Source organism: Falco biarmicus, chromosome 5 (genome assembly GCF_023638135.1).
Source record: "Falco biarmicus isolate bFalBia1 chromosome 5, bFalBia1.pri, whole genome shotgun sequence".
In the NCBI taxonomy this organism is placed as follows: Eukaryota; Metazoa; Chordata; class Aves; order Falconiformes; family Falconidae; genus Falco; species Falco biarmicus.
The window spans coordinates 78,529,739-78,557,413 of NC_079292.1; the positions used below are offsets into that span (position 1 = coordinate 78,529,739).

The 27,675-nt window shown below is 41.1% G+C and overlaps 1 protein-coding gene across 1 annotated transcript; it reads left to right on the forward strand.

Moving 5' to 3' along the window:
• Window positions 1-3,117: 3,117 nt before the first annotated feature.
• On the forward strand, window positions 3,118-27,675 carry UPK3A (uroplakin 3A). Its single transcript, XM_056341134.1, has 7 exons — window positions 3,118-3,222; window positions 19,734-19,806; window positions 20,622-20,777; window positions 23,455-23,734; window positions 24,943-25,025; window positions 25,516-25,648; window positions 26,514-27,675. Exons 1-7 carry the CDS (start codon window positions 3,220-3,222, stop codon window positions 26,599-26,601), a joined length of 816 nt encoding a protein of 271 aa, XP_056197109.1. The 5' UTR covers window positions 3,118-3,219; the 3' UTR covers window positions 26,602-27,675.

Consider the following 27,675-nt stretch of genomic DNA (forward strand, 5'->3'; position numbering starts at 1 on the left):
GCATTACCTTGTGGATATCTTCCTTTCGTTGATCAAACTGCTAATGTGCAAAATGCAATGTCTCTGAAAGGATCTCTCAGGTGCCAATGCAAATGAATAAGGTTGCTATCTGCAATAGAAATGTTGTCAAACTATGAGTCTATAGACTCTTATTTTCCTAAGGAGCAGAGGTGCAGGATTTTTTACATACTCTGTACTCCATATTGCACTTGGGAACTTCAAAGCATAAGGAAAACAGTGGAACAAATGGGGGAAGACAAGCCATATGGCAACAAAGGCACAGAGAAACCAACCAAGCTTTGTTTCAATGCCGAGGGGTGAATGTTACGTATCAGATACTATGATACTCTCTATCTGTTGACAAGTACTGTGAGATCTGTTTCATGTTACCACATCTTTTAATAATAAAAGCAGACTCACAATGCGAAGCATAAAGCCCAGGGGACACTCTCAGGACAGAGCAGCTGAGGCACATGACAATTAAGTGACTCATCAAAATCACACAGAAAGCTAGAAGAGATTCAGGCACCGGTGTTCCCACAACCCGATTAAGCATCTTAGCCAGAAGTTGTCCTTGTATCTCATTGCTTTCCTGATGTTTCAGGGGCCATGACAGGGCAGAATTAGGACTGAAGAGAAAGGAGTTTCATTACTCCCGCCAAAACCTATGACAGCAACTGAAGGAGATATTTACTTCCCAAACACAGCATGGAGAAGGTGTCTTGCTCATAGCAAGGGAGAGTGGGAGGGAGGCAGCACAGAGACCAAGGGCAGGGGGAATAGAAGTGGGGAGGAAGAAAGAAGCCAAAATGAGCAAGGGGCAGGAGCTGATGAGGAGGAAGCTTGCTGTTGCAGTGGGAAAATAAGAAGCAACAATATATCCTACTGCAGTGGTGGGGCATCAGGCAACCAGTGTGCACTTAAGAGGAACATGAGTAAAATTTTATGAGCCTGGGAGCTTAATAAGAGCTTTCCTGCAATTGCCTCTGTTTGGCCATACACCAGAATATCAGACCTATAAACGTGCCAGAAAGTCTCTCTCCAATCCTTCCCTGCAACGGTTACATTTTCTGGGCTTCCCTTTTGTTTTGCCTCAGAAAACAAAATAAGCAAATATCTCAAAAGAAGGAAAACAAAAAAAGCCCCAAACCCACAAACGCAGAGCAGGCATGAAATCACCTTTGAATTCACTAGGTGGCAACATGGAGTAAGAAAGCAGCACTAGAGTCTTCAACCAGAACATCTGGCTGGACCTCCACAGCCCCCCTGCCCCTTCATCCCCACCGAACAAATTCAAGTTCTGGTTGATCGAATGACCACCTTCTAAACACTAAATGAAATACACTCCTTGCAGATGTATAAATATTGTCTCAGTTGGCCAATGCTCATGCTGACTGTCTACCGCCACATTTATCTGGTTTCACTCACAGCCACCTTTGTGTGGCTTTGATGTGGCATTGAGGCTACCAGCTTTGACGTAAGCCTTGGCTCTGTAGCTCTCTTTGCCTCCTGAAAGCAGAGCAATTACTTTCCAATCAAGCAGCTTAGGAGTGGGGAGGAAAGAAATAATTCATTTTCTTGAAGTATAAATCATTTACATGTGTTGAAATGTTCCCACTTTACTGAATATGGGTTTCCAAGGGAAACATGGGCCTTCTCTTCCCTTGCTTTCCTGGAGAAATGGCAGCTTTAAGTCAGTAAACAAAGTGGCATACAATTAGAATATATATTTTTCTTTCAGTTAAAATATACAGGGTTTGTGTTCTCCTGTGTAAACCTCTAAACCAATGCATTTATAAAAAGAAATAATACCAGCATGATATGATTCAAACTTAATGCTGTTTCATGTCCTTGTAAATGGAGGCAACTATGGAAGTGTCAAATCCCTGAGGGCACAAATAATCCTAATGTCCCTGACCAACCTCATCTGGGGCATCCACCACATCCCCTGCCCATGGGCCCAAGCATCTATTTAAGCCCAGCCCTCTGCTGTGGTTCCTGCCTGAGTTCTGTGGTAGGTGTGCTGGTCTTTAGCCTAGCTGTGGCCTTGCCTACCATGGACCCTGTTGGTCTGGACCTGTGGGTTGACTTTCTGGCTTGATCTTATGCCTGCTGTGTAACTGTGGACCTGCCTGGTGGTCACTGGGATCTGTCTGACCCTGGTTACCATCGCCAGACCTGAACCTGACTTGTGGATTGATTTCCTGTCTTGTTGGTGGACCTGCTTCAGCACCATGACCTTGCCCAGCGCCCTGGACCCTGTGCTTCCCCTGCACTCACAGGCCTGCCTGGGCGCACGAGGTGGCCCCTGTCTGGGGAGGACCCTGCCCTGCTGGCTGTGGCACCCCCCTGGCTCCTGGACCAAGGGAGCAGCAGGCCTGTGCCTTGCCCTGATACGAAGTCTGGAGCCGGCCTCTGTGGAAGTAAGGGAGAACAGAAAAAGCAGTTAGGTGAGGCAGCACCCGCAGCCTCTGTGCATGCTGCAACTCATCCTGCCCGCAGTGAGCAGGCAGAGAGGAGGGGCAGAAGCCCCTTTGAAATCTGCTGCTGATGGCAGTCTGTTCCAAACATCAGCTCTCTCATGGACCTTGCAGCCTTCTCTCCAGCTGTTTCAGTCACGCAGATTCAAACAAGGAAAGGCTGCCACCTCTCCAGTGAAGGGCTTGGGATCCTCTGGCCTCAGTGCCAAACTTGTCGCATGTCTGACTTTCAGACAGCCACTGCAGGCCTAGGCCCAGGTACCTGCAACGTCTTGAAAGAGGTACCAGTGCAAGCCAGTGGCTGTGAGCTGTTGGTTCCCCTTGAGTTTCCAACTCTGCTGAAGTTGCTGCCTCCCATGGAGGCAAGCTGTCACCTCTCATCTGAGTAGCTTAGGAGCATCTCAGAGCGCCTCTGGGCTTTTAGCAGCATGCCAGCCACTCACCTGAGGCAGGAGGTTATACTCTGGCATGTCACCCTCACTAAGCTGTCAGCTTAATCAACATACAACTGATGAAGGATGGAAGAGAGATGTGTTCAGTTCCTGTGCCACCCCACTCCTTCCTGTTCAGTCCTCCCATACATCTGTCGGCTTACTCTGTTCCAGCTCTACAACCATAAAATGGGAACAGCACTTCTCAGCCTCAGACATCTGGGACACAAACCCACCCCTGGATCTGGAACTTCCAGACAAAACTGTCTGTGGACGGTGTACCTGGGCACATCAGCAGATGGGCTCTTATGGTGAGTGATACTGCAAACTGTGTATCATGATGCCTTTTCCAGATGTAGATCTGTATGCGATGTTTATTTAGCCAGGCATTCCTAACCCCACTGTCAAATGTCAGCTTCCTCTATCATGGGCTCAGCAATGGCACTGCAATTTAAAAGTGCAAATACGGTACAGGTAGGCATCTCATGCTAGATTAGATCTAAGCCAGAGAAGGGTGGGTTCATTCTTGGGTAGTTACAGTGTTCTTTATCTATATTTCTTCTTTATCTTCACTAGATAAATTTTAGTCATCCCTTTCTGGAATTGCTAGTGCTATTAATGTCATAGACATCCTACTCACAAAGTGCTTATAATGTCACTAAACATTTTATTGGTTTCAGTCCTAGCTCTCTGACCTGGTGAGTGTCAGGTCTCACTCTGCTGCATTTCTCACTTCCCTTCAACCATGAGTAAGCACAACAACTTATTTTTTTTCTTTGTAGGGTATCTTGAAAGATATTCACATAGGTCCAATCAATCAGCCACAGGAAAACTACACACTGACTTCAGTTGCCATAAATCATATCATACAAAATGTTGCACAAATACATTAGTACTTACACTAGAATATCAATTAGCAGTATAGTATTATATCAGGGTTTACACTTAGAACTATGAGACACTTAAGTGTAGTGATTAGGCAATGCTCAAACAGCCCTGGTTGTTAGGATCTTGTGATTTATGTTTTTTAGTACTTCACTTCCTAGTTCTTAATCAGATATTCATTGCCTGAAGAAAATTCCCCTTCGAAGTTTTTGCTCCACATCTCTTAAATGTGTTATGCCTGAAACTCTGTGAGGAATACTAAGAAGCTTGAAGTGCTTTGTTTCCACAAATGCACCTTTACGCAGCAGACTGTTCGTTAGCTGTGACCACATGTCAGAGTGTATGGCTTTCAGTATGCACCTGTGGACTGAAAGGACACCACTGACGGAAAAATAGCAATTTAGAAACACCTGTTCTCAGAATCCTGGCACCATAAGTAGTTTCCTGTGTTGTTTGGGTTTTATTTTGGCAATAACAGCAAGTACTACCTTCTAAGCTAGATCACTGCCATCTGCAGGGTTTATTCAGAAGGATAGGAGAGATTAATAAGGTAGGTCAGGCCTGAAATCAGGGGTTGGATCAATAAAATAGCTCTCTTGTGCACAAAAAGGAGACTATGAACACTGTGTATTGATCTCCATACATGGTGTAAAGCCACTGTGCTAATCTGAGTAATTCATAAGCCTGAGCTGCAGTGAAAGCATTTCTGGGGAAAAGGAGAAAATATGTCGTCTTCTTGTAGGGCAGGGGTCCTCAAACTTTTTAACCAGGGGGCCAGCACGCAGATGAAGTGGCAGGTAGTCATCTGTGGCTTCTTGGTTTCCCCCCCAACCCCCGGCTCGGCGGGGGCGCATCTGTAAATACTGGGGCTGGATTGAGGACCCTGGGGGCCGTATCCAGCCCGCGGGCCATAGTTTGAGGACCCCTGTTGTAGGGCATAATGTAGTTGGTCTGTGTGAAAGGAGAAGCCTGCTGCCGGCTCAGTTTCCCCACAGACACAGACTATACCACCATGAAGAAGGAGGACTGCGGGTCAAACTGTTCAGAAATCAGTATATAAAACAAACCATAAATCTGAGGGGTCATTTGCAAAACAAATCTCACTTTGTAACATCCAGGGCTTTCCAGGTAGTGTAACTAATGGGACAATAGTATTTCAAAGAACGACGTTGTTGTTAGCACCTATGCTCTGTGTGTGTCTCCTTCCTTCCTCACTCTACCTATTTATACTACAAGGTTTTCAAGGTGGAGGCTATTCTGTGTTTGTCTAGAGACTTGCACAGAGAAGACATCTCTCATGGGATTTAATGTCCAGCTGAAATATAATGGAAAGCTAAATATTAATTGCAGCAACTTAAGATGTATATAACGGAGAAGTGCATGCAGTTTATTTTATTCAGTGTGGGTTTTCCCCTCCATGTTGATTGGAGGTCATTTGTATTCTGTGCCATATGTCTATATCATAAACACTATTTAATTCCATGAAGAATTTCATCCTAAAATTCAAGGCTTGTCTGACTCTCATTCAATGACCATAAGGGAATTCTCGTAAAGACAGATAAAAAATTATCTGGTTTAGATAACTAAGCCTTATATGTGAAGTGATTTACGTTTTTTACCCATTTAACTCACTCTACAAACATAATTATTGTATATCATAAAAATAGTGTAAATACGAATTTAGAAGCCCAGGTTTCAATAACTTTAGATCTCAGCCAAAGAGCTGGAAGATTGAAAGGAGATTTACAGCCAGCAAGTAGAACTCTATTCTTGCAAGTCAGGTTCAAGTATGAGCAAATAAGCATCTATACACCTGATCACACACAAATATGCTCTTAAATTAGGACTGACAGAAACCATTCTCTTCAAGTCACGGTAACCTTGACCACTTTCAAGAGCTCTGAACTAGCTTGTAAAGCAAACTGGTTTCAGTGCCCAGTTTCATCTGGATGAGGAAGTGCTATATAAAGGTGAGAGACGGCTATCGCTAAGCCCTGTGTCTTCAGCCCTCAAGCTATCACTACATCCATCATCTAGTATTTTGGTGCAAGGGGAGAAAAAAACACATTAAATGTTAATGGAGATGTTAACTTTGCTCATTCGTATTTTGGTGGATGAAAAAATGCTTAAAAAAGGGTCAATGCAGCTAATATGCTCTATAAAAACAAAAATCTATCCTTCCTCAGACTAGTTTTTTCTTTAGATGAGGCTTTTCATAATGAAGGTAAGATGAATTACCTTTTATAGTACATTTCTGTCAAATAAATTTATAGACTCTAATCTCTTTAAAGATGCAGGACTTTTCATTTTATCAGGCTTTGGATTCACTACTTCAATCAAAAAAAAGATTTTTGGAAAAAAGTATGTGATTTTTCCTGGGAAATACTAGCCTATCCTGCAGTTACAGTGTAAATTCCAACATAAAATGCTTCATTAGTTTTATATCCCTGGATACCTATAAGACAGGAGAGTACCAAACAAGGGCCATTTCTCAGCAAACTGAGATGTGGAAGCAAAAGGTCAAATTCTGATTCAGCTTCACAGAATGTATATTTACATTCCTCACAATATTGAATTCACCCTTACAGTGATGAAACTGTAAGTACAAACTATCTTGAAACTATATTCTTTGGTTATCAGCTAACCAATGTCAAAGAGACTCTCCCCAGTTCCTGACCTTCAGACTGCTGCTCAGATTACTGGACCAGAGCATGGTACATTCACGTATGAATGTCAGTGAACAACATTCGTACAAAGTCACAAACACATACAATGCAAGACACTGTGGGGAACTGTCAGAGAAACTAGATAAACTAAGCTATACACAAAAAACAGACTTCAGAAGAGATTCTGATTACCTGTGGATCTCTGTGGGCTTATTTCAAAAGGCAGCTAATTTAATGGCTACAAACTAACACTCTCTTTCAGAGAACTCTTGTCTCTTCTTAAACACATGCATCTAAACCAACATTCCCAAATAGTTATGAAAGTGGGGAGGGGAGAGAGGTATGGATGGAGAGGAAATAATTTTATAGAGATACTCAAAACCAGTTTATTTCTGTTTACAGATAATGTAACACAAGTCATTAGAGTAATATTGCCAGATGTTTTGTCTCGATATTTAATAGTAATGTCTAATGTAATTAAATAATTAGTATAGCTCTCATTATTCCATGAATTTATTTAGATCTTGGAAAAACAATTGAAGCTATTGCACACTGTCTTAGGATTCAATACTACTTTGAATAGGTTTTATTAGGGCATCTTAATGTTTGTATGCATATTCAGTGGAATAAAAGAAGCTTTGCTCTTTATGTCCTTCCATAAAGGATGGACAACAAAATGAGGCCCTCCATGCTTCCTTAACTTTTGCTCAAATAAATGTCTGCCTGAAGTTGACTGTAGTTTAGCTTGTGGTAAGATTAAGGATGGGGATCAGGGGGGAAGCTCTGTATCTATAATAGTAATGGTAAATAGCACCCATAAAGCACTTCTTATCACTAAATTATTAAAAAATGCATAGTATCTTCTCAACCACTAACAACATAGTTTGAATTCCCTGTTGTTACTAATACATTGGGACATCATTTACAGCCAGTAGGAAAGACAGTTCTTTACCCTGCTTACCAGTGTTACACTTTGTAACCCATTCCTTCCTGTTGCCATCACAGGATGCTACCACCATTTGTACTTAAGGCTGAGATCAGTGCTCTTTTAACCTATTTTAACTCTTCTTTTCTCCGGAAACTCTTTTTTTTTTAATTAACTGTTTCACAAATTACTCTATCTAAAGTGAACTAAAGCCAACCTCAAAACTGAGGACTTGGAAAGAAGCATTGGCATTGTCCTTGCCCTACCTCCAGGGCACTCCTGCCGCAACCCTTCAGAAACACCTGAGCCTCAGACTTGCTGTGCCAGCTGGCAGGTAAGTGCTGAGACATGGTGTGAGTGCAGGCAGACAGCAGAGAGGATGGCCAGGAGGCACCTAGAAGTCACCTGAACTATGTGGCAGATGGAAGAGGGAGGCAACGTCTCTGGATGATGTAACAGCATTTGGGAACACTGCACAGAGAATAAAATTTCCAATAACTTTTAACGTTTATGTTTCTATTCTACTAATGATTGCAGGTTCAAGCTGAAAGTTTACATGATTCCAAACTCTTGTCATCAGCTATGAATGCACTTGCAGCTTGCTTTGTTGTGAGCTGGAATACGTTTTATAACTCAGTACTTATTTGTGGTTTACCATTCTGACTTTCTCCTTTTTTTGCTTCAAAACAGCCCTTTGTCCTTTACCATCTTACCAGCTTCTAAGTTTGAAACGCTTCCTACAGCAGCACTGGTTTTATTCGACACTGCCTGAGATGTGTCACGTTCCCACAGCCTAACTGAAGGCTCAGCACTGATTTAGCATTACCCACCGTGTGCTCCCTGACAGTGGAAAGGGACACAGGGGAACTGCAGTGCCAACCACAGGAATGCTGCTTAGGAGGTCTTTGCTGCTCCTCTGCTTTCTACTTGTTGCTTCAGGAGCAAGTCCCTGTGTTTGGGATGTGAAATATAGGTAGAGAAAAACTTGGTATGTGCCAGCTTTCTTCTCATGTTGGTCATGGAGAGCTTTCTCCCTTTTTTTGTTTCTGACATTACGGAGCTTTTTTGCTTTGATTCTCATCTTTATGTTTGCAAAATCTTCAGCATCTTCTCTCCCCCAGTTCTCTCCAGTCAGTTCTGCTCTGTTCTCACCTCCCTATTCAACAGCCCTTTTTAAAGAATTACTGGCAGCATCGAGGTACGCAAGCAACATCTAGCATGTGTGGTTCATTCACTTTTTCACCCCTTCCCCAAGGAAAAGTTTGTGCATGCAGAAGAACGCTTTATTTCAGGAAGGCTTTTCTTGCATTTCTTATATATATGGTGCTATATATGCTGTGTTCCTGGATGAAAGGAGATTCATTTTCTGACAGTCATTAGTTTTCATGGAAGTCTATTATGCAGGCTGAGAAATCTGTCTCCCTTGCATATACGTTGCATCATGTCTTTCATCAAATCTTTCTCTAGAGGAAATGCAGCTCCACCTTCCCCTTCCCTGTGGCTGTCCCTCACTGTTTGCTGAACACTTAAGAGAGACTATGGTCAGTTAAGAGGGATTACTGCTTGGAGGAGACTACAGAGATAACACTTGGTACAAATCTATGTAGCTCCATTGGGTTCAGCTCTTTTTGGCTTTGGTAAGTGGTATTCACGTTTATGATGTTGGATTTATGATGTTATCCTCCTGGATGATAGAAGTGTATTGCTATGTGGAAATACAGCTGGGATGGTGGCAATGACTTGTTATAAAACTAGATGGATTATATACTTGAAAATGTATTTTTGCTGCCCTGATTAGTGAGGTATTTTAGCATTTAATGTAGAAAAGCATGCATGATAACGTTAGGCTTGTGTTACAAATGTTCTCCAAATTCTGGCATGTCACTATCACTATTCAGCTTTTAGTAGAAAAATTGCTTTGACCAAGCAAGACTATGGCTGTGCAGTACAGCTGCAAACACCTGAGCTGCTGGATCATTCTCATTAAATATCTAAGTTGTGTCCCATACATCCATTACATTTAGGAGAACTGACTCTGAAGAGGAGCCTTTAGGCCTATGCGAGCTAGAAATGTACTTACAGAAACCTTGATGGAATAAAGATCTATAATAAACAGTCTTCCTTGGGATGTGCATTCTTTGTTAATAGAAAAATTTATATTAATGGAAAGTAAAGAAAGAAAAAAGTGTAAATAACAGGAGCAGAAATACATCCCTTTAGTAGGTGAACACATAAAACGGTTGCCATGTGAGATAAGCATTAGGACATAAATTAAGCTTTGCCTGATCAAGATCCGAGTACAAGTTTGGAGCTTCTTGGTTTTTTGGCAATGACCTAAGTCTTGCCACTACTAGACAGGGCACTGAAACAACACAGTCATTGATAAAAGTTGTCAGTGCGATAAACTAAACGAAATTCTTTTTTAACCTAGGAGAAGTAAGAAATTAATTAAGTTTGATTAAACTTTTCACTTCAGGCTACCAGTGAGATTGATGTGTGGTCCATATATATAGATAGTTGCAAATGGATCAAATTTCCCTGTTCTAATGTTCTGCTATTCAGATAATACACAGTAATTGGCAGTGTAATGTGCTCTTACACAGCTGCAGATGTGTAATGAAACTTGACAGGTTAAGTGGTTTAAGTTAACTCATTTTACTCCACAATTGCAAAGGGCTGGGAGATCACATACATCCAGCTCATATGGCTTGGCTGACAATCTGGAAGCTGGTAAACCACAGCAACTTACTGATTACTTGTGATTACCTCTATGCAGTGACCAGGTAATACATTTGTCATACCAGTTGCTGTGAAAGAAGAAATTGGGTCTATTTCATTCCAGTTTTAAAATATTAAAGGCTGAAATAGCACATAATTCCTTAATGTTTATAATGACACAGGATACTGGACTTCTAGAATTATCTCTGCTGAAATTTAATAATTCTACCAAACAGAAATGGCTTCTTGGAGCTATTCTCTTCTCTTGAATGTTTAACAACAAAGATAGGGGGGAAAATACCTTAAAAATGTAAAATGCAGGAGACAGCAACAAACCATTCTAGCCTGTCTGGTAGAACAAGAATTACAGCCAGACTGAAAGAGGGTGGAAAAACTCTTATGCAATTGACAAAGTCTATTTAGTACCTTCTGCATTCTTATTTTCAGGATTTCTGTACTAGGGATATGCTTTAGCAGACACTGTGTATGAAAGATGCTATTAATCCCAAAACCAGCATAACGAATGAGGTGCTGAAGTTGTCTGCTTTTCTTTTATCACCAAAAGCAGCACAAAGGATCTAACTTCGTTCTTGTCTTTGCATGAGGGACAAGGATAAGAAAAGATGTGTTCTCAAATAAAGTTGTACATGCCCTATTCCTGATTTTGTGAATCAGGTAGTCTGCTTGGTCTCTGGTCTAGATTACAGCAGGTTTTGTCCATGTAGCTTCACGTTGGCATTTTCTAACATGACTTGTTTTATTATCCTGACTACAGTATAGTTAAGACTAAACTCACATCATGCTGTATTGTAGCCTTTCTGACAAAGCATTTCTAAATAATTTGGATGAGGTTTAGAAAAAGTCTTTTCTTCTTAGCTGATTGTTCATACTGCTGATGGGCACCCCTTTGTACAGAGTCCAGTAACTCCATTTCATCCTGTCTTTCCATGTGCTTCTTCCTTTGGCTACCTTTTTGTTTTAGGCTCCCTCCCATCAGGTATTTATATGCATTGATTGGGTCGCCCCTGAACTTTCCTTTTACAAGGCTAAAAACCTGCAGCTCTCTCAGGCTCCTCTCTCATGCCAGATGCTTCAACCCTTTAATCACCTTAGTTGCCCTTCCCTGAACTCATGGCAGTAGCTCCATCTCTCTCTTGTGCTGGGGAGCCCAGAGCTGGACAGAGCACTCCAGCTGTGGTCTCACCAGGGCTGAGCAGAGGGGAAGGATCACCTTCTTCATGCAGCCCCACGTACTGTTGGCTGCCTTTGCCGCAAGGGCACAGTGATGGCATGGTTAACTTTTTGTCCACCAGGAGCCAGCTCCTCTTCTGCAAAGCTGCTTTCCAGCCAACTGGCCCCATTCTGTACTGGTGTATAAGGTTATTTCTTCCCAGGTACAGGACTTTGCACTTTCCTTTGTCCAACTTCATGAGATCCTGTTGATCCATTCTCCACCATGTCCAGATGTCTCTCCTCTGGATGGCAGCACAAACTTCTGCTGTATCAGCCGCTCCTCTCAGCTTTTTATCACCTGCAAACTTGGTGAAGGTACAATCTGGTTCATCACCTAGGTCATTAATAAAGATGTTAGACAGTATTGATCCTAGTATGGACTCCTGGGGTACACCATTTGTGACTGGCCTCCAGCTGGAACTTCATGCTGCTGATCACAACTCTCTGAGCCCAGTCATTCAGTCCACGGTGTTATCTGCTTGTCTTGTCAGTTTTTCTTCAGCTTGTCTATGAGGATGCGCATTTCCATATATACATAGTTTAAATCAGGAGTTTCAGAGTTTGACCTCTTGGTATGTGGCAATAGTAAAAGCAAATTTCTCAAGAATCAAGCCTTGTGCAACAAAATGCTGTGTGTATGGAAAAAAAAAACCCAACAGCTGGGTCCCAGCTCCTGAACAGGAGTATCTGTTTAGACTGTGTTCATATGAAATTCATTCTTGGAAGCCAAATGCATTTAAGTTATTTCATCAGCCTGTACATATGGCAAGCTGTATAGTGAAGACTTTCCAGAGGTTCTGTGCACAAATGCTTGGAAACTGAAAGTGAGTTTGAGGATTGTATTCTATGTCTGCCAAAATTGGCCAGTGAATTGTATTACACAATTCTTTTAAAGGTTAAAGATGTAGTTAATAAAGAATAATCTTTCCCCAAACACATATAGTCTGAATAGACAACACTAAAAGCTGAGAGTGGAATGATTTTTATTCCTATTTTACAAGTGGGCAGCTGAAAAACAGACATTAAATAGGTTGTTTTCAGAGGGAGCCATTAGCTATGCATGATCTTTTGAATCCTCACCCAAGGCCTAATCACAAAACAACTCTTCCTTAAGGGAGTAATTAACAACTGAGAGCTGAGACACGTGCACTGCAGGGGTAGGCAGGCTGAAGACAAGGATAAGATTGGAACTGAAGCTGCTTAGAAAACAGATTCCAACAAAATGTCTCTTGCTGAGTCCTACTATGAATGCATTGTGAATAGAAAGAGACAGTTTAAATAGCTTTGTATAAGAAAAAACCCAAGATTGTGCCTACCAAGCTAAGTAAAAATATCTAATCATGAAATCCCTGAAATAAGCTTACAATGAAGTCAGCTCAGTCCATTAGGTGCTGGACTAAGAGCCATGAGATTTGAGACACAGGCTTTCTTCAGTACTGTACACTCCAGTCAAGTTACTGCACTTTACTGTGCATCAGTTTCCCTGTTTAGACATTGGCCACAGCAATGCTTATTTTTTCATATAATCCTTTTAAGATAAAAATAATTGGATTTACCAGTTTAGTTTTGTCTCCTTTTACAGGGCTTTAAATTTAAATCTGTTGGCTGCAGAAAACTTACACCAGTATAGCTGAAATTCTAACATTTTGTATCACATTCCTCTCACAGCAGCTATTTACACTGAATCCTGCCTGTTTATTATTGATAATTATTAATTTATATTTACTTCTGATATCAGCTGAAAGCTTAGAACATCAGAAGCATATGAGTCAGGAGAAATATTGTCTTTCTTTTCTTGTATTGTTTCTTGAGTTGCTTCACTTTTTAATGTAAATTATTCTGGGATGCATTTTTGCAAATGCCTTCCACAGCATCACATTGACTTTTCTTTTGCCTTGAATCACTGACCAAAGCTATTTACTGCCAAGCATATCCAACATGCACATGATCTCAAAGAAGCTGTAGAAAAACACCGAAGCACCTCTGTCTATTTTAAACTGAAATTCTATAAATGTCATGTTAAATTACAAACCATACAAAAAAATGCTGGGTCAAGCATTTCTCTCCCTTTCCTAGAGCAACTGTGAATCACAGTAGTTTACTACATCAGGATCCTTTTTTACCCCAATCTCTTCTAGTCATATTCCAACTGTATTTGTGCATGAGAAGTTGCTGTATATCATGTTATCAAACCATGAAAATGAACTCCTCAAAACCCCAATCTTTTGATACTGCTCATTGACTTACAGAGAGAACTCAATACAGAGCTGGCAGCATTCCTGCTTGACAGGTTCTTATGGCTCCTATTCAATTAAGCGTCAAACAAGAAGTTGCTACTCCAGCATTACTGTAGTACTTTGAATACTGAAGAGGAACGGAGATGAAACTGAGCCATTTAAACTTTATCAACAGGAAGCTATATGTAAATTCTGTAGAGGACTATGTTGTCAAACAACAAACAAAATGAGTGTAAGTAACCAGAAATATTGATATTGTTTAGAACATAAATTTTGACTAGCAGCAGATGGGCATTCAGTACCTATGCTTACAGATTATTCCATCTTCCTGCATAGTCTGCACTGGGGCCATGGATATAAATACCATGGTCTTGTATAATAAAATTGTTTACAAAGTCCTTTTACACCTCTTGGAAGGCAAATGAACAGGGCATTTCTTTAACATTGTTTAAAGAACGAGGATCCAGACTATGCAACATCTGATTCATATACCTCTTTTTAGGGGGTAGTTCTGGTTTTGGGGTTTTTATCTGGTTGTTAACTTCAAGCGGCATCTTTCAGAATTTACCATAAAGCATTTCAGCTACAACATAAAGACTTTAGTCAAAAACAGCATACACTTTTTGTCCTTCTAGGAACCATGAATTAGCTAGTGGGTTACAATTCAGTAAGTAAAGGAAGTCCTAACAGAAAGCTTTTTCCATTTTTAATTACAACATTATGGACTAATTCATCATTTTGTTAGAAAACTTTTACCCTGGCCTGTCTGCGGTGGAATTTGGCACACTGATCAGTACAGGAGCCTCATTGTGTTATACTTCACATTCATATAAAACCACAGCTATTGCACCAAAGTTCAGCTGAATCTCAAGGGAATTAAACTGACTTCATGAAGTGATATTTCAAGACTCTAGATTTAGAGAGGTATTTCAACCTTCCCCCAAAAATCTTTGTGAGGGAAGAGCCTGAGCCTCAGCCATTACAGAGAGATCATTCTCAAACCTCAAATATTAATCAAGTTTCATGTCATTAAAATTCACTCTTTCTTGCAGACCCAGAAAGCTGAGTTTTATTTTCCTGGTAGAATTAAATTAAAAGGGCTTCATTATATGAATAATCAAGAGCAGCCTGAGGACACAAGTGAGGGATTACACCCACCACTTGGGGAGGCCTGCTTCCTCTCATCAGCGAAGGAACGGGTCATTGCATGGACACACATCATGCCAACACAGCTAATACAAAGCCAGTTAACAGAAACCGCAGCCTAGGGAATGTAGCCAGTTCACAGACCAGGAAGATTAACTGCCCCACCCCCACCCCCACCGCCCACCCCCCATCATCTTACCTTTATTCTTCGTGAAAAACATGTTGCTTTGGTCATAAATGCAGCACACAATTACCTAACCACTCTGAATTACTAAAGATACTTTCTCTTCTTTCTATTCTACAACAGTGTGACTCCACATTATTACTGATGTTTAGGACAAGCCCCTCAACCAACAATGGATTCACTGAAGTAGGGAAATATCATTCTGTAAGTGAAGAAGTGTGGGACCAACCTACATTGACTTGCCTGGCACAAACGAACCATCACAAGGGGAAGTTCTGAGAAGGCTGCAGCCAATGGTGCTTGCTTTTATTAGGGACATCCACACTATCATGTAAACCCAAAGAGGTTCACAAAAAGAAGTGCTTCTTAGTGGTTCTTACCAGTATGAGATGAAAGTTCAAGCAGGTAACTGTAGATAGTAAGACATTTCCTCAGCAAAGAAAACAATAACTTCTGTGTTACAATGAGGCCTTTCATTTTAACCCCTGGCTCCTCCAAGTTGCAGATGTTTCAGTGTTCTGTGTTTGGGGTTTACTGCAGTGATAAGATCTTACACGTGATTTATGAGAGGAATGCAAGAAGAACTGGTTCTTCTGTTTGTAAGAAATTTACCTCAATGAAGCCGTGCCAATTTATATTAGACAATGGTGTAGCCCTGATTTCTTAAGAAGAAAGTTATTTTTCCTTTTCTGATGTTTTCACTGCCTGACCTTTCAGGTTTGCACAAAATTAATTGCCACCAGATGATAAAATAAGTTCCAAGTTCTCATCTTTTTAACTGAGCCTTCATATTTCCTTATGGACACATGAAAGATTTCTAATTTAAGGAGATCAGTGGTTCAGTGAGTCATGCTGCACTGATCTGTGCACAGATGGGACCCTACTCAGCACGTAAGTCTGTTCCTGTGCTTAGTGAATGTAGGATGGGGATTATCTCCATCACATCGGTCCCTTTTTAACAAAACAGTTTGCAGAGCTCTTCTGGTGATTCACAGTCCATACGCACAAAGGGACTTTATTATGAAAGGAGTAAGACAGACCCTGAAAATAAATCCCAAGGCCATGTTAACAGGTATGTAGATTTCATGATCAGAAATGAATGCCCCTTGTGGCAGCAACAAAGGACAGAAGTACTTCTCCAGGAAGCCAAAGACATATCAAAGAGATTTCAGAACTGCACAACTGTACGAGGCATCTGTGTGGCCTTTGTGCAGCAGATCATGTGAGATGTAAGTCTCCTACTCCCTTCAAGTATTCTGGGAAGACTTTGAGAGAAAGAAATGTCATAAGCGGTATTTCACCTCCTGCTTCAGTGAGGAGTTTTCTTCCTGGATAAATGGGAAATTTCTCCCTTTTATCTTCAGCCTTCTGATACAAATACAGTGCAGTAGTGACTGAAATTTATTTACCATTGGATGAAAATGTACATTGCCAGGATAGCCTGGATTTTCAGACACTGCCCATAACATTCTGTTACTAATATCAGCCCCCAGAACAACCACTTCTGAAGTCTGTAGTAGCTGACCAGTAACCTCTTTGAATAGATTTTTTGGTTTCAGTGCCACTCTCAATTGGACAGATGTTCTTGTCGTAACAGCAGTATTACAGCTGCTTCCCTTGTGGTTAACCTCTGCAGACCAGATGATGCATAAGACTCAGCAACAGAGGTGATTATAGTTCCTGCCAGATCATGTCTGAAGAACAGTGATGGACAGAAGGAAATTTTTTTCCATTGTTTCTCATTCCAACTTGTCTTCGCTTTCACAATATTTTATAATGCTGCATTTCTGTACTTCTCCATTTTTAACTGTCAGCTCTCCACCACTCTCCCAAGCCTTGATCACTTGTTTTATCAACTTTTTTTTAACTGCCTCTTCATTCTCTTCCAGATCTGCCATATTCATAGAATGCTTTTAAAAAATTAATTCACAAAGGCATTACTCCTCTTTCAGCACATTCCTCAAGGTCTACACCCACCAGGATACCTGCAGGAAATTACAAGCTAATAATAGCTATGTAGAAAACCAGTGAGGTTTTTCAAAATACTTTAAAACAGATTATATGTTTCATTCATCTTTCTCACCCTTTGGATTAGATTATCTCTTGACTGTTAGATCACCACCATGCTTTTTAATCTCTTTATTAAACACTGTAATGTCTCTACATGGAGCTGGGCTGCAAATAGCCTATACATTTTAGCCCATGCAGTGGACTGGAAAGATGGAGCACAGCAGAGTATGGAGGGTTATCTCCACTACACCCACAACAGACAATGTAAAGAAAGTTTGGACTTCAGATCTTGGAGGGTTGCACACTTTGCGTGGCCTTTTGGACTCCAGGCCTTATCCTCCTCAAACCTTTACAGGCTTCTCACAGCCCTGGAAAGCCAAGGCTAAAATTTTGTTCTCACAGAGCCATCAATCCAAACTGGCTCAGGAGGCTTCTATGAATTACTCCTGAATTGCCCACAAGGCTACACAGAGCAAGAAAATTGGCATTGTTAAACAAAGACATAGGAATTTACATTGGTTTCTTCCCCTGTGCCTCCTTCAGGGAACACTAATTATACTGAGGTTAAGTTTGTTTGCAGTAACACCCTTTAAATCCAGTCCAGCTCCCCTGACTCAAGTGGAGTTAATGTGGATTTACACAAATGTAAGCAAGGATGAGATCTGGTCCTAATTTAGGACACATCTGCCAGCACAGATGGAGCTGAGAGAGTTTATTGTCATGTTAATTTTCTACCTTTGTTTGAGATTCTTCTGAGCATGGAACAAACCCAATAATTCTAAAATCTCACAACACAGGCAATGTTACCCCCACCTTATTGTGACTGCTGAATTCCACCAGAGCACCAGATGGCCTTGTACTCAAGTAAATCATGATGGCTTGAAGAACTAGCCTCATGAAAAATAATGGCTAAAATTGTTATCCTGTATCCACTTTGAAAGGTGATTAACTTTCTGTGATGAGCAGCTCTACTGACATACTCCTGGCTGTTATAAAATTAATTGCCTGAGCAACAGTTCGAATGACTGTAGCCCAAGGAGCAGTTTGCCACACTCTTCATCCAGGCAAGACTCCAAGAAGGTCATGCAGGGTTTTGCCTGAGTAATAAGTACTGGATTTACTGTTTGATGGCTGTGAATCTAAGAAATAAAACTGTTACCTTTAAATAAAAAAAAATTGTTGTGATTCTGGGCCTTAATCTTTATTTTTTAGATATTTTTTTTTTGTTGCCTGTTTTGATGCTTTAGAAAGTGAATGAGGGAGCAGTGTTTTCTGATAAAACTCAGAAGAGTATTTTGTAGCACGTGCAAGTGGCTTGCATGCCATGAAGTAGAATATTTATTTTTCCCTGCCAACCAATATGTCCTGGTGTCTATTTTCTGTCTAAAGGGGGAAAAAAGCTGCTGCTGATTGCTCTCAAAGGATTACCTGTCTAAAGAATTCAGGGTCTGGTTTTACAGGAACCACTGTTTGGAGAAAACATTGATTTTATGATGGAGAAAGAGATCCTGTTGTTCTTACTCTCTGCTTTTACTGTGGAGTCAGAACCCTTGCAACTTTTGTGCATTATTATATTGCTTTAAGGGGTAAAAACACTCTTGAGCAGATCAGTATCAAGTTTATACAAGTAATTCCCCTAGTGTAAATGTTAACAATCATATTCCTAGGAATAAAAGACAGAAGGGTAAGATCTTTTCTGGCTTAGTCTGATTTACCTGAGTATTTATGCCAGCATAGACTTAGACTGCATTTATAGAGTGAGAAAGAATAATACAACTCTTTCTTACTCTATAACAGTGCAAATGCAAGGTAACTCCTGTATTCAGTATTCTCCCTCAAAAGTAATGTGAGAAAAAAGTCAAACCAAACACGCTGAAGACGACATGCAGAATTTGAAACAAAATAAGGCACGTATGGGGCGGAAATTGCATTATAATCATTTGATTACATATTTCAAACAGATTTCTGGGGCCCATGGCATATCAGTAAAGGAGATGGATTCGGTAATGTAACTGTAGTGATATTAGTGTAAACCTGGAGTTGCTGCAGTGACATCATGTTAGCCCCTTTAATTCTATAAAAGCTTGCTGATACTTTCTCCTCAGCCTGTTTTAAGTAGGTGATCAATAATTTTGTAATCTGATCTCTTATGTAATAGACTATTCATAATAGCAGTTACTCATCAAGTATATTCTTAGCTGAGCAATTTGGTACAACAGGTCAGATTCAGATTTCTGCATGGTTTGCTCTTCACGTAGGTGCCCTGAATCACATTAGAGTTAACCAGAAGCAGAAGGCTTTTGTTTTTCAGGATGTAACCCAGGAAACACAATTCAGAAGGCAATTGTAACCTCTATTAAGGCTGCCCAAATTTAGAGCTCTAAATCAAAACCATCCATGATGCACACTGGATGCAGGGTTCAGATACTTAGTTCCAAATTTTCCCTACATGAGAGATTTCAAAAGTTTTTAGACAGAAGAAGGTAAAGAACAAAGCCACCTATCAATAGCACAGGTAGGGAGAAAAACCTTCTTTACACCCACAGCACTGCTGAGAACTACACTGATGCCTAGTATCAACTGGAAATCAAAGCTGTAATACCCTTCCTCACCTCGGAGCAGATAATAGCTGGGGGACTGGCGACACCTGAGCAGGAGAGACAATTTGCGTATAGGGAGGTGCTGAGGGGGTAGGTAAATTCTAACTACAGGGGCCTTGAGGAGAGGAGTTGGTGTGGTTGACACCAAGGAGTAAGTGGATCTGGGAGCTCTTCAGTGGGGGCTGCCTCTCAGCATTTTTGTTTTGTTTTGTGACAAGTTTCTGGAGGGCTCAAGCATGTGTAGCTCTTGGGTTGTATTAGCCTTTTGCTGCTTGGGACAGCTGTGTGCAGGTAAGAGACATCTATCTACAGTCTTCCCCTTCCCCCCCCCCCCCCCTCTTTTTTTCTGCTCTCTATCTCTTCCCTTTCTGTTTCTTTCATGTTTTTTTTGTTTTGTCTTGGGTGTCAACTTTCTGCTCTAGAACATGTGTTGGGAGAGGAGTTTAGGGCTTCAAACGTGCATTCTGCTGCAAGATTGGTAAGGTGTCTCTACCGTAGCTAGGCTGGGAAAGAGGAGGAACTACTGAATCTTTCTTTTTGTTTGTAGTTAATATTCCCAGGAGATGAGTTGGGATGAGCTTGTGTGGGGAGAAGGGAGTGTCTGATATAAACTCTATTCCAGTACTGCTTGCTCTTTCCAGTGCCTCTCCCAGACAGTTTTCCCTTCTGTAAGGCTTTGCTCAGTCTCTCACTCTTTATGTTAACAAGTCTAGTCTTAAAATGCTTACTAAGACTCCTTAGTGCTAAAGCATTCTAGAACTGACAGCATTGCTTTTGGTGCTGCCACTGGAAGAGGGAGACTGTATGTGTGTTCAAGCCTCCCCTATAATGAGGTCTTTGTCCTTCTGAGGTGGTGAGCCATATTTTTGAGAAGCAACATCTCTTACCTCCCTCCCTAAATCCTTGTCCCCATTTTGATTAAAGCAAAACCCCCTAACTCTCAAAGTTTCACCAGGCAGGTGGGCTGTTTCCTGCTCAGCTGCAGTTCACATCCCCCTTGTATGCTTTTATGTTGTTAGCACTGCCAGATCCTCCCTTTTGAGTCAGAGATTGCAGGGGGAGAGGAGAAAGGTTTTTTATACTTTTTTGGTAACTTTCTGTTCTAGATCAAAGCCTGAAACCTCAGCTTGCAGCCCCTCAGCTTGCTACAAACAATCCCACTCTTACTACAGTTGCTCTAGAAAAACCTTTCTGTATGTTTGACAGCTCATTGTATCCAAATAAATCTTATGTCATCAACCTGTACGCAATGAAGGAATCAGGTGAGTATCCAGCATTATGCCTTTCTGGAAGATAACTACATCGTGTGGCTATTGCAAGCAATTCTTCACAATATGATGGGAGTGGGTCTGAACGGAAGCACAGAGAAAAATTTGTAGATGTAAGTTATGTGCCAGCTGAGCCTCTGGCCTCTGTTTTCTCTAGGGTATTATAAAATATATAAGTAACTGTAGTATTTCAATGGGACTGATTAATGATAGCAAGTGTTAGTACTATGCTAGCTAACCCAGTATGTGTGAAGCAGCACTATCAGCTACAAATATTTGCCCAAATCTTGCTAATGAAACCAAGTGGTCCACAGTCCAATACCTTATCTTTGTCTAAATGTCAATGCCTTGTATAAAAGCCTGAATTCCCCTAAGTAAACCTGCTGAGAGAAACCCGGTAATTGCTGCAGTTTGCTTCATAGTTAGGGTTGCCAGCCTGTGGAAGGACTACCTTTATTTTTCTGTAGACAAAGGCAAGCCATGCTAGACTTGCAGTCAAAGATGCCTGGCTCATAGATTCATTCATAAAATGAATTTGATAACTGCTTGGCAATGAAACATTGCTGGCAGTGACCAAGAGCTGCTTTCTCTGTTCCCTGCTGTTCTGGCAGACTCTTTTGAATGCCAGCTAGAGCTACTCCATAAGCTGACAGAAATAACTTACTTCCCTATATCATGCCTTCTACCCTGAAGGCTCTATGCAGCCTCCTTTTCTGAGAGGCACAGAGAAGACATCTTGAGGGGGCAGTAGAGAAATCGGCCAATAAATGAAACAGTCTTAAAACTTTCACTGCTGATTGTTGCCACTTTGGGTAAGGTGGAAGGAGGAGGCCTTGGATGAGTAGATGTCATAACAGAGACACCATCCCATACAGCTAATATAGGCACCAGTGAATGCACAAAGTTCTGAGACACATTCCATGGCCGAAGTGCACATCTTTGTATGCCTAAAACAGGCTGTAAGTGTGTTATAATTAAAAGGCTGTTGATACCTAGTTATACCTGCAATTACGATATTTTGTGTTAGAAATTACATCAACCACCCATCTGCAGATTCTCTGGCAAAAGTTCCTACACAGATGGGTGAATCCCTACAAAAGGGGGTTATATGCGGAGAAATCTGCTGCTTTTAAGGCAAGCAGATGAAACCTTGTTACTTGGCAGACTGGGAGGAATTTTGTTTGGATTTGTCTCTGGTCTGCAGAGAAACACATTGGTTCACCCTTGGATGTCTCCTGGAGCAGGGAGAAGGAAAACTTAAGAGAAGTTAATTTTCTTAACACCTTATCTTCAGATCTGCTGGTAAGGAAATGTGTCAGCCTGCTACAAAGCCAAGAGTCTAGCAAATTTCTGAAGAAGTAATGGAACTTTTAGCTCTGATCTTGTTAATGTCATTATCAGACTTGATCTACCTAGTAAAGTTAAAAAAAAAAAAAAAAACAAACAAAACCCAACCAAACACACACACACTCACCCCAGAGAAAAAAAAAACAACCATAAAACAAACTTGCTTATTTTTAGTTTTAAGCTCTTACTTGCTTACCAGAGCCAAGCTGAGTTACTGGAGACCTAACTGCGACAAGTGTTACAATTTTGGGAAGCAAGCCTAAGAATAGAGCATGTCTTAGCTAGTATTTTCTTTCATGTTGTTGACTCCCATTGAAGAGAGGGGTGTCAGAGCTCAACTAACTTGAGCACTGACCCTTAAGTTTTATTTCTAACCTTTGCTAGAAACTTCTCCCTTTTAAAACAGGTTTAATTTTGCATTGGATAATAGCTAAAAACTTCTCATGACCAAGCAGTTGCAAGAAATCTGCTCCAGAAGCACAGCAGAATGCTTCCAAACCGAAGTAGTTCCTAGTGCATCACAGCTTTGGGAAAACTAGCATTCCTTTACTGCCGACAGCACTGAACACCTACCTGGAGGGGGCTCCCCCAGAAAAAACTTCAACCTGCGGTTGCCGAATTTGGGAACACCTCTTTGAACTTGTGCTTTGGCTTTGCAGCAGGAAAGGTTTGAGAGCTGCAATTGAGCTTTCAAACTATGCTGTAGGGCTGAGTACAGATTTACACTTTGCTTGAAGCAGTGAGGACTTTCAGACTTCCTGAGGCATGCTGCCTGGAAGCAGGAACATGCCTGGATGGCCAGAAATGTAGGTACTGCATTTGTTTACGCAGCCTCTACACACTGGTCTGTGTACTGTGTAGTTCTGGGAGGTCCAGCTGCTGTGTGACCAGAGGTCTAAGGGTTTCTGCTCTAGGAGACAGGAGAGTTGTGACTCTAGAGGAATTCTGCCTTGGTTATGGTATCAAATCTGAGATGGCAGGATTTACTGAATGTTTACTGGAACCCTATGTGGCATGGAGGAAGAGCAGCCTTTGTGACCCTACTCAATCAGATTCTTCTTGGAAAAAAAGGAATTTTGGGAGGGTGACTTCTAAAAAGTCTTGCTCTGTGATATGCTGTGGATCCTTCACAGTTTCTGAGGGACAAGTGTAAAGAGCTTCATCAACAAATAAGAAGGAGGGGGTAGGATCACTACACAGCCAAACTGGTAGCAGACTTTTTGTTTCCCTTTTGAGTGTTTTGGGGTAGTTGCCAAATAAACTCGGTGAATGGGAAGAACTGAACTAGGTCTAACAACCTTGTTAAAAAGCATTTCTCCTGCAGCAAGTGTGATAAGCTCCCTGGTGACTGATAACAGGAGCAAACCACTCGACAGCACCTTCCAACAAACAAGCGGGGGGCAGCTTGGACCTTACAAGGCTGCCTTGTTCAATGTACCCAGTTGCACGTCGCCTCCTAAGCTTGCTGATGTAGGAGATGTCAACAAAGTTTCCGATGTCCTGAAACAATACCTCTTCAGAATTGGGGATGATGGGACTTGTTTGTATGACCCAAACTTCCTAGCTGTCTGTAACCCACCTCTTGCACCAGACACGACATACAGGTATAATTCTTATTTCTTACAAGGTGATTGCTACTCTTAAAACACAATAGGAAGCAATGTTGAGCCTGTTATGTTCCTTTGTTATGGTGTGACGTGAATTACCAGTCCCTAACTGAAATGCTTTATTGCCAGGGGAGTTAGGAAGATTGCTTGCCTTTGGTCTAGCACCCTGAAGATGGTGCTCTAACAGTGGTGAGTGAGCTCCATCAGGTTAAATTCACGGATCAGTAGGAAAATTCACATAAGAACTGCTGGTTCTATACCTGTGTTGGTGAAGGCAATCTGGTAACAGCATCTGATTAGAAAGTGCTGGTAGAAAAGGATTTTCACTGGAAAGTGATGTTGAGAGTATTCACAGTGTATTTTGTGTTAGATGATTCTGCCAAGTTGCAGACATGGATCTGGCTCTGCTGGCTCTGTTTTGATGGGATTCTGCAGAACCAAAGTTCTCCTTGGTCTCCAGCTCCAAGAAGCCCCTAATGTTACTGGACTTCACAGTAAAAGCCAGGTGGCTTGCATACTTGTTTGACCCCTGTTGTCTGGGGAAGCTGGCCATCTGGGGAATTTGGGTACCCTGACAGTTGTTACCCAATACACTTGTTTTGCTGTTGCCAGATATTTAAAAGCTGTAGTAAAAACGGCAGTCACACAGAGCCACATCTGCTCTGGAAACCTGATGTTCTTCTGAAATGAAATACTATGGGCCCTTAGTTTTGCAAAAACTGTCTTGCATCTTCTGTCTCTTCAGGACATTTCTGATAACTCAGACTATTGTGGAATGGAAACTTAATTTCTTTGCCAAATCTCATGTCTCTTCAATAATCTCCTCTAGGAAGGAAGGTGGCAAAGATCTCTATTGTTGGACAAAATCTTCAACTTCCCTATGGAAATCAAAACCACTCATTGTCCTAAATAAAGAGACCCTTCACAACAGGGAATAGCAAGCTTGAAAGAACTGTTGGAAAGCTATAATCTGCCAAGGCGCACAAGAACAAAGTGCAAACTGTGCACAACATAGGATAGAATGTTTTTCCATTATTAATTCTATTTGTTCTTTATAAGGTCTCTGGAAATAGTCAGTTATCTTTGACAACCTCCATCTAATGCTTTGACAAAACCTGAAGTCTGACCAGCTAATCCAGTAGCTTAAAAATGCTAGTAGGGAAGCTCAAATTTGAAATATCTAATCTAACACTTTTCTCCCACAGGTTTAAATATGTGTTGCTAGACAGCACTGAAGGTATTGTGAAAGACCAGACTCTCTGGTCTGATCCAATCAAAACCAGAAGAGGTAAGTCTGTGGCTTTGCTCAGATCTTCTGAGTATCTGTGCTTGCCTTAGGACACTATATGAGTAATACCTAGTCCTTTCTTAAAGTTTTAACAATTTTGTCAGCCTATCAATATTGGAGTAGCAGGCTTAAAATATGGAATAATTCTCTACTTTTGTGTATTTCAGAACAGTTCTTTTAGTAAAGATAAAGTTTGTACATGCAGTTTCAAATTTGAGGTGTGTCATGGTATGTGGTTCTGCTGACATTTCTTAGTAGTACAGGTACTTGTCATATTAGCTAACCTGCCGAGGAAAACTTATAGACCCTAAATGCTGACACTGATTCTTAAAACTGTTTCCCATAAATTGTGTTTCCCGTAAATCATCTAAGACTTCAGGTATAGACATAGTCATTTGGCCTCCCCTAAATCACCAGTTTTCTCCTATTTGGTAGGGGTGTTCATGGTCAAAAATAGATCATAGGAACATTCTTTCCATGTTTTTTCTAGTTAAACTTCCCTTGAAAATTGATACCTGGCCTGGTCGAAGGAGCGGAGACATGATTGTCATTACATCAATCCTGAGTGTTCTTGTGTTCCTTCTGCTTGCTGGCTTTCTTGCCTCTATATCCTCTGCTCTCAGGTAAGTACTGCTATACCCTACAACTTCCAGTAAGAGTACCTAAGCCCTCAGTCATCAGTCTTCTTCCCTATGGCTCCAAGACACTGTTGCTGGTCTTGTTTGAGATGACAGACCAGATGGTGCCCTCCAAATTTGGAAGTTTGTAATGGGAAAAAGACTACTTTATCATAATCTCCCCTAAGACCAACAGGTCTTGTAATTATTACACAGGTTTAAGCTTACTAGCTGCTAGACTTCAGTAAGGACTACTGGGAAAAAAACCAGCATTGTCGCACATACTTAAAGCTTGTGTATTCTTTCTTACATATTGCAGCTTTCCATCTGCTCAGGAGTTTGGAAACTGTCTCAAGGTGTGCAGGCATTTGTAAAGATTAAATAGTGTCCTAATAAATGCCTTGATTTTCATTTATTTGCTTCCTCCCCAGGAGAAGCAAGTTACCCCTTTCAATTAATAAGTGAGACTTTGCTGGAGCTGTGTAACTCAACTAGTCTGTGCATATTTCCTGGTCTTCTGTGCCTCCTGCCCTGGGAAATCAATGAGGCCTGACTGATTGTTAAACTGAACTTCTGGAGGGAATGAACTAAATTTTAGAAACGGTGGGTGTCAGGGCTGCTAACACCCACTTCTTTCATTCACTTGAAAATGATGCAAGTGCTGTGTATTCATTCAGGTCTGCCAGGCTCTCCTGGATTAAAGGTGTGGAAAGCAAAAACTGCATTGCAAATTATTATTTTTAAAAAATAATCTATGGGCTTCTCTGATACTAAATTATTTAAGTAGCAATCAGCCTTTACAAAATGTTGTGACAGTAGGCTCCACTCAGTCTCTACTGGAACTTAATAAAGCCTTTCACTTGCCCACCAGGGGACCAGAAGATTCTTCTACAGAGACAAGGTGTGTGTCTCAGACTGTTCAACAAAGTGAACAGAGGCCACAGTTAAGCTCTGAGTGAACAACCTGATTCAAGCGAAGGGTGGAAATGCAATTGAATTGCTACATGTGCTAGACCTATGGGACTGTCTCTTCTACTCAACACTAGTTTAAACAAGCTACAGAATGCAACCAGCCAACTGAAGATGAATTGCATGGATGAAATAAGGACAACTTTTTTTGTCTTGTAGTACATGATATATTGTCTTGTCCTAATGAGATCTGATTTAGTTAATTGCCTTGTATAGCACATATCAAATGCCCAAAGAATCTTCATGAGATCCTTCAACTTCAGCGGTGTGATCAGAGGTTGTCTAGTATATTCATCTGGAGTAAGCACTACTGCAGGCCTCTCATCTGCTTCTCATGAACAGATGAACCTGATATAGCTATTCCTGTCTCAACCTTTTTCTATAGTAACTGATGAAGAATAAAGAAAAACAGGTTGCTTTAGGAAAAGATGTTCTGAGGGAAAACTAGGGATTGAAAGGTAGACAACAGGGAGCTACTGCTGCTTCCTCAGGACTTTAGTGATTCTTTCTATTATAAGATTTCCCTTTTTTCCTCTCCTTCCCTAAAAGAAAGCAAGCAAGTTCAAATTGTCCTGTATGTACCAAAGTAATTCTGATCTCAAATACTTAAATACCCTCAAACAGCTTTGCAGGAATGAAAATTAACAAAATCGTTTCAAAGAAGGCATTCTTTCAGAGATCCATACAACTTGTTGGTAGGCTAGTGAAGGGAAGATATTGCTTTAGTGGGACACATGAGTATATTCACTGTTGTCAGCCTTAGCCTCATTTCTGACCTTTACCTTGGGCAGCTGCAAGCCAGCACTCCACATATTAGCATCTAGACTGGTGAGGTTTTTTAAGCTATCTCAGTTGGTGATTAGAAATAAATCTTTGCCCCAGGATTGAGTTATGTACTGCTTTTTTCCATTGATGCCAACTTCCATATACAGTTTTGTGTCTACAAAAGACTTGAAGATCCAGCTTCAAAGCTGTACCTTATTCCTGTTGCATATGTACAAGTAACTGTCCTATTGCAGCAAGCACTTCTGCTAAGCACAGAGCTGTCACTGGTTGTTATTGAT

Bases quoted from the DNA above. Each gene is read 5' to 3' on its own strand.
- UPK3A (XM_056341134.1), top strand. The intron at 25,026-25,515 runs GTAAGTCTGTGG...TGTTTTTTCTAG, and splicing joins TCCAATCAAAACCAGAAGAG to TTAAACTTCCCTTGAAAATT. The intron at 25,649-26,513 runs GTAAGTACTGCT...CTTGCCCACCAG, and splicing joins TCTATATCCTCTGCTCTCAG to GGGACCAGAAGATTCTTCTA.